We start from the raw sequence: 6091 nt of genomic DNA on the forward strand, positions 1-6091 counted from the left end.
GTCCGCACCCCGCGCAGACCCACCTGATGCTGCGCTTCGCAAGACTCCGCGGCAGCGGCCAAAGGCTCAACTCACTTCCGCAACGATTTCTATCCGCCGCTGGCGCACCCGAGTCCTCCCTCCGACTGTCGCTAGGGACGCTGCCGGACGTTCCGGCTGCAGCCGTGGGCGTGGCTCTGTGACGTACCGTGGCCACGCCCACCTGTGGCTCTGTGACGTACAGTGGCCACGCCCACCTCCCCTCGGATCCCGTCCCAAGCGGTCAACATGGACGGCGTTCGCCTTTCAAGAGAATTTTGAAATCACCTTTTGGACACGTCATAGCCTCCCCGTTGGTGAGCAACGCTGTGCTGAGTAAGTTTTCAGAGGCCGGAACCTATCGAAAGCCAACGCGGAGCTGGTTGTGTTTTATTTAGTCCCTCCATCCGCCCCTCCCCCACCCCCCAGGACTGGAAAGATGGCGGTGCTCATGGGCCTTGCCGCGGAGCACCATGGGGGCGGCCATCTTACCGGAAGTGCAGTTCCCACAGGCGCGAGCGCCCAGGAACTGAGGCCTGGAGGAGCCTGGGGACGAGCAACGAAGCTGGTAGGACCCGAGATGTCAGAGATGTGGTCAGACTAGGGACAAAACCCTGGAGATGTTTGAGCGCGGGTGACGTCTGGGATTTTTGAGTGGAGCCGGTCTGGCCTCCTCGGTCGGAAACGGGTTGTCGTGGAGGAACCGATGGGGAGGGCAGGGCTGTGAAGAGCGAGGCCCACGGGTGTCTCTGGACGCGTAATAACTGAAGGCTGTGGAGATGACGGCAGAAGGTGGGAAGGAGGTGGGATTCCTCCCGCACTAGTGAAACCAAAGTGCTGTGTTCGGACCCGAGTTCGCTGTCTCGCAAAATCGAAAAAAAAAAAAGGCGTTAACGGAAAACAGGTCAGCAAAAGTGAAAGCAAAGTTTGAGAGATCCTATATACTAAAACCCTTATATGCAAATTGGCCAAACGGTGGAATGACTGGTTGCTATGACTTGCAATGACCACCAGGGGGCAGACACTCGACACAGGAGCTGCACCCTGGTGGTCATTGTGCTCCCACAGGGGGAGCGCTGCTCAGCCAGAAGCTGGGCTCGGGACTGGTAAGCGCAGCAGCGGTGGTGGGAGCCTCTCCTGCCTTTGCAGCAGCATTAAAAACCCCTGGGGAAATGTCCGACTGCCGGGAGCAGGCCTAAGCCGGCGGGATGACATCCCCTGAGGGGTCCAAGACTGCAAGAAGGCGCAGGCAGGGTTGAGGGACCTCCCCCCGACCCCCAGTGCACAAATGAATGTCATGCATTGGGCCTCTAGTACTAGTATATGGTTCCAGGCAGAGGGATGTCCCATGGGTCCCTACAGACCAACAATTCTACTAAAGTGATCTCCAGAAAAAACAAACTTAGTCCTTGACTGACTTCTTTAAGGCAGACTAAGTCCTATTTCTTGAATGAGAGCAAGGAAGGATTGGTAAGAAGACAACGGCTGATGGGCATGCGGGATTGAAGGCCCTGTTCCAGGTATCTTTTTTTTGTAACACTACCTGTTTTATATATATATATTATTGATTTCAGAGAGTAAGAGAGAGAGAGAGAGAGAGAGAGAGAGAAACATCAATGAGAGAGAGAATCATTGACTGGGCGCCTCCTGCACACCCCCCAATGGGGATTGAGCCTGCAAACCAGGACATGTGCTCTTGATCGGAATCTAACCTTGGCCCCTTCAGTCTGAAGGCCAACGCTTTATCCACTGAGCCAAACCAGTTAGGGTGGGAGAGACTATTTTCTTACAGAGAACAAAACTGTAGACGGCGAAAGGAAAAAATAAAATTGGTTATTCAGATTTTTCAGTTATTTTTCAATCAGTATTTGTAACATAATCTCCTAGAAAATAATACATTTCCCTTAAATATATAGATTGTTTTAATGGAAAGTGCTGTACTGTTTTACATTCTGAGCAAAAATAGAGAAGGCTTTCAGTGTCCCCACAGCCCACGTAAAAATATTCTCACTCTTTGTATTGTAGTGGGTGTAACATTTCATTATTGTTTTGATTTGTATTTTCCAAATGCCTAATAATATTGATCATATTCTCATTCCTGTCTCTTTGGTGAAATGTCTATTCAAGTTCTTTTTCCCATGTCTTTTTTTAACTGGGTTGGTTTCTTAATGAATCTTAAAAGTTTACATATTATTCATCTGGAAATGTCTTCATTTTGCCCCCCTTTTTTGTTGTTAATCTTCACCTGAGGACATTTTTCCCATTGCTCTTCAGAGAGAGAGTAGAAGGGAGGGAGAAAGGAAGGGAGAGAGGAAGGAAAAGAAGGAAGGAGAGAGAAAGAGAAATATTGGTGTGAAAGAGACATACCGAATTGTTGCCTCCCACAGGTGCCCTGATGTGGGGTGGAGAGTGAACTGCAACTGAGATATGTACTCTTGACCAGAAATTGAACCCTCCACCCTTTTGTGCGCAGGCTGGCTCTCTAACCACTGAGCACACCGGCCAGGGTGAGGATAAAATTTCTTAAAAGAAAGCAGAAGGTGCTGTAAAGAGGATTATCATTGCTATTATTGTGAGCATTTGGGCCAATATAAGGAATATTCATTTCTGTAACTTGATTCAATTAAAATGCATGGCTCCAGCTTTTCTTTTCTTCTTAAAGCTTTCAGGAATTTGTGAGGGTCGCCGAAGGAGCGAAGGAGGAACTGCACGAGGACAAAGAGAGCTGCCTAGCGATGCTGGTGGAGTCGCACAACCAGGGCCAGGACCGCTGCGTCCTCACCTGCACTGAGTGCAAGCAGCGGGTGGAGACAGGCTGGCACTGCCCCGGGTGCGAGGACTACGACCTTTGCATCCACTGCTACAACACCAAGGGCCACACCCACAAGATGTTGAAGGTGGGGCTGGGCCTGGATGAGGGCGGCAACCAGGGGGAGATGCAGTTCAGGAGCATCCAGGAGGCTCGGCGCCTGAGCATCCTGCGCTGCATCCAGACCCTGAGGCATACCCGCCAGTGCCTCGACGCCAACTGCTCTCGGGCCAACTGCCAGAAGATGAAAGATGTTGTGCTGCACACCACGCGCTGCCAGCGTAAGGCCAGTGGAGGCTGCCCAGTGTGCAAGCAGCTAATCGCCCTTTGCTGCCACCATGCCAAACACTGCCAAGGAAACCCGTGCCCCGTTCCCTTCTGCCTCGACATCAAACAGAGGCTCCGCGAGCAGCGCCTCCGGCTCCGCCAGCAGCGCCTCTGGCTCCGCCAGCAGCGGATTGGGAACCGCCTGCAGCAGGGGTAGCTCGTGCGCCAGCGGATGCCACCAGCAACACCCGTAACGTGCCTCAGCAGTCTGCCATCCCCTCCTTGAGCACCACCCTGGACACCCCCACAGCAGCCCAACACACCCCAGACACCACAGCCTCCGACTCGGTCCCAGCCCCGGCCTGTAAGCATGTCACTAGCCGGCTTCTTCAGCTCGGCCAGAACTTCGCCCCCATCAGTGTCCACGGGGAAGCCCACTAACCTTCAGATCCAGCCCAGCCTGCAGCCCAGCCTGCAGCACCTGAACGTCATGCAAGCCAGCGGGCCCCGACCTGCTGTCCCTCTGCAGCAGCAACAATGGGAGGCCTGAACCCCCAGGGCCAGGCCTTGAACATCATGAACCCGGGGCGCAACCCCAGCGTGGCGAGAATGAACCACAGCACAGAGAGATGCCGCAGAGCAGCAGCAGCAGCAGCAGCAGCAGCAGGAAGGCAGCGCTGGCATGGCTGCAGGCCTGGCAGGACACGCCCAGTTCCAGCAGCCTCAGGGACGCTTGTGCCCCCCGCAGCCATGCAGCAGCAGCAGATCCAGCAGCACATTGGGTCCCAGGCCAGCCAAACCCTGTTAGGACCTAACAGTTAGGCATAGTCTGTACCTTTCCCTTGCCCTCAGTTTCTCCCCTGTGCTCAGTACTTTCTATTGTCCCCACTGGAGGCTCCTGTCCTCTCTGCTGTTTTCCTGTTATTCTCATTTCAGGTGTCACAGGAGACAACTAAGCAGCTGAGAAAAGCAGCTCTAGACCCAGCTTCCTGCAACCGCCTGCACCTCCATCCGACCCACCCAGAGACATAAATATCCCGCCCTCCCTACTCTTGCTTGCTGAAATGGATATGCTGGTGTGTATTAATAATACCATTTCTAGCCCTAACCGGCTTGGCTCAGTGGATAGAGTGTCAGCCTGCACACTGTAGGGTCCCAGGTTCAATTCTGGTCAGTAGCATAAACCTTGGTTGTAGGCACATCCCCAGTAGGAGGTGCAGGAGGCAGCTGATTGATGTTTCTCTCTCATCGATGTTTCTAACTCTCTAACCCTCTCCCTTCCTCTCTGTAAAAAATCAATAAAATATATTTTAAAAAAAAGAAGCTCATTCTTTCTAATCTAACTCTATAAAAAAAAAAGAGGCAAACACAAACATCCTGCCTTTCCAATGAGATCAATATCAGATGTAACCACATAGTCCCACTTTATAAAGGGAAGCCAAAAACTTACCAATTAATGGATGTAAAAGAATCTCAGAATTAGAAATCGAAAATTTTAAAAAATAACAATGATTTAAGGGGAAATTCTCAATTAATCTTAAAATCAACTACTTAATAGTAGATGGGGATTAGGAATTCTTTTAAAAAATATATCTTTAATGATTTCAGAAAGGAAGGGAGAGAGGGGATAAAAACATCAATGATGAGCGAGAATCATTAATGGGCTGCCTCCTGCACACCCCCTACTGGGGATCAAGCCCAAAACCCCCGCATGTGCCCTTGACCGGAATTGAACCTGGGACCCTTTTCTGGCCCACCGTCCAACCACTGTGCCAAATCAGCTAGGGCAAACCTGCATAACTTTTGACACCCCTTCCTCCACAAAAACAAACAAACACCCCCCCCTCCAAACTTTAAAACTACACCCGGCTCTGGATACCATGGGGAATGAGTTGCAGGACCCCTGCGGATACCAAAATCCATGGATGCTCAAGTCCCTAAGGCCCTTATATAAAAGTGGGTAGAATAATGCATACAGTCAGCCCTCTGCATCAGGAATTCCCAACCGGATCAAAATACTGTTCCTAACTGGTTGGTTGACTCCCTGGATGCAAAACCCATGAACAGGAAGAGCTGACTGTATTTTTTTTGGGGGGGGGGGGAGGGTCAGGGAGAGAATCCCAGTGTAAGCCCTCCCTGGCAGTTCAAACCTATGTCGTTCAAGAATCAACTATAATCCCAAAGTAACATTATACACATTGCTATCTAGCTACCCCAATGGAAGGGTCCAAAATGCACGTTGAGGAACAATCACACCTCAGGACTCCCATTTTTTTATATTGATTTTTTACAGAGAGGAAGGGAGAGGGATAGAGAGTTAGAAACATCGATCAGCTGCCTTCTGCACACCCCCCACTGAGGATGTGCCCGCAACCAAGGCACATGCCCTTGACCGGAATCGAACCCGGGACCCTTTGGTCCACAGGCCGACGCTCTATCCACTGAGCCAAACCGGTCAGGGCCCATCTTTTCTTTTGCCGATTCCTTCCTTGACATGCTCCCAGGAGTTGGTGGCACATTGTCTTTAGCAGGGGGCCTGAATTTTTGCTAGGAGAAATCTGAAGGGTGGGCAGTGCTCCCAGCATTGGTAGATTCTGGAGGCACGCGTCCTCTAGGGGACGGGGCAAGGCGCCTTCCGAAGGCCCCGCTTCCAGCCCCAGGGCATCGCCCTGTGAACTGCGTTTCCCAGAAGCCTCTGCGACAACGCTCCTTGGACCTTGGAGAGTGGCACGCCGGCGAGGTGAGCCGCTTCCATCTTCGCGGATTCCCGGGTTCTGGACTACATTTCCCAGAGGCCCCCGAGGCGCGGCTCCATTAGGAGCGCTCCGCGTTGCATTCTGGGAGACGCGTCCCCAGCGCACAGGGTTTTTTTTAGGCTCCGGCTTCCCTGGATGCCATCCAGCGTTCACCTCAGCCCTTGCGCCCCCTCCCGACGCCCTGTGGGCCGTTGGGTCCCACGCGGTAAGCTGTTAGCATCCCAGGAGGAAACCCGCGCGG

General features: G+C 52.3%; 2 protein-coding genes and 1 pseudogene across 2 annotated transcripts in view; 2 read left to right on the forward strand and 1 right to left on the reverse strand.

Annotated features, from left to right (window-relative positions):
* The window catches only part of LOC102250485, a 297308-nt pseudogene that overhangs the window by 285776 nt on the left and 5441 nt on the right, over positions 1 to 6091 (reverse strand).
* On the forward strand, positions 236 to 4186 carry LOC102249092 (CREB-binding protein). The gene is given in 4 exon segments (XM_014534316.1): positions 236 to 354; positions 2681 to 3327; positions 3330 to 3360; positions 3362 to 4186. Coding segments are annotated over 3 exon segments (888 nt in total). The 5' UTR covers positions 236 to 354; positions 2681 to 2753; the 3' UTR covers positions 3645 to 4186.
* The window catches only part of LOC102248885 (zinc finger protein 331-like), a 16248-nt gene continuing 15692 nt past the window's right edge, over positions 5536 to 6091 (forward strand). The window contains exon 1 of the mRNA XM_014534323.1: positions 5536 to 6055. The gene's annotated coding sequence lies outside the window, so the exon portion shown is untranslated. The remainder of the gene's footprint in view (positions 6056 to 6091) is intronic.

The sequence above is a fragment of the Myotis brandtii genome, unplaced genomic scaffold (genome assembly GCF_000412655.1).
Source record: "Myotis brandtii unplaced genomic scaffold, ASM41265v1 scaffold1289, whole genome shotgun sequence".
Classification (NCBI taxonomy): domain Eukaryota; kingdom Metazoa; phylum Chordata; class Mammalia; order Chiroptera; family Vespertilionidae; genus Myotis; species Myotis brandtii.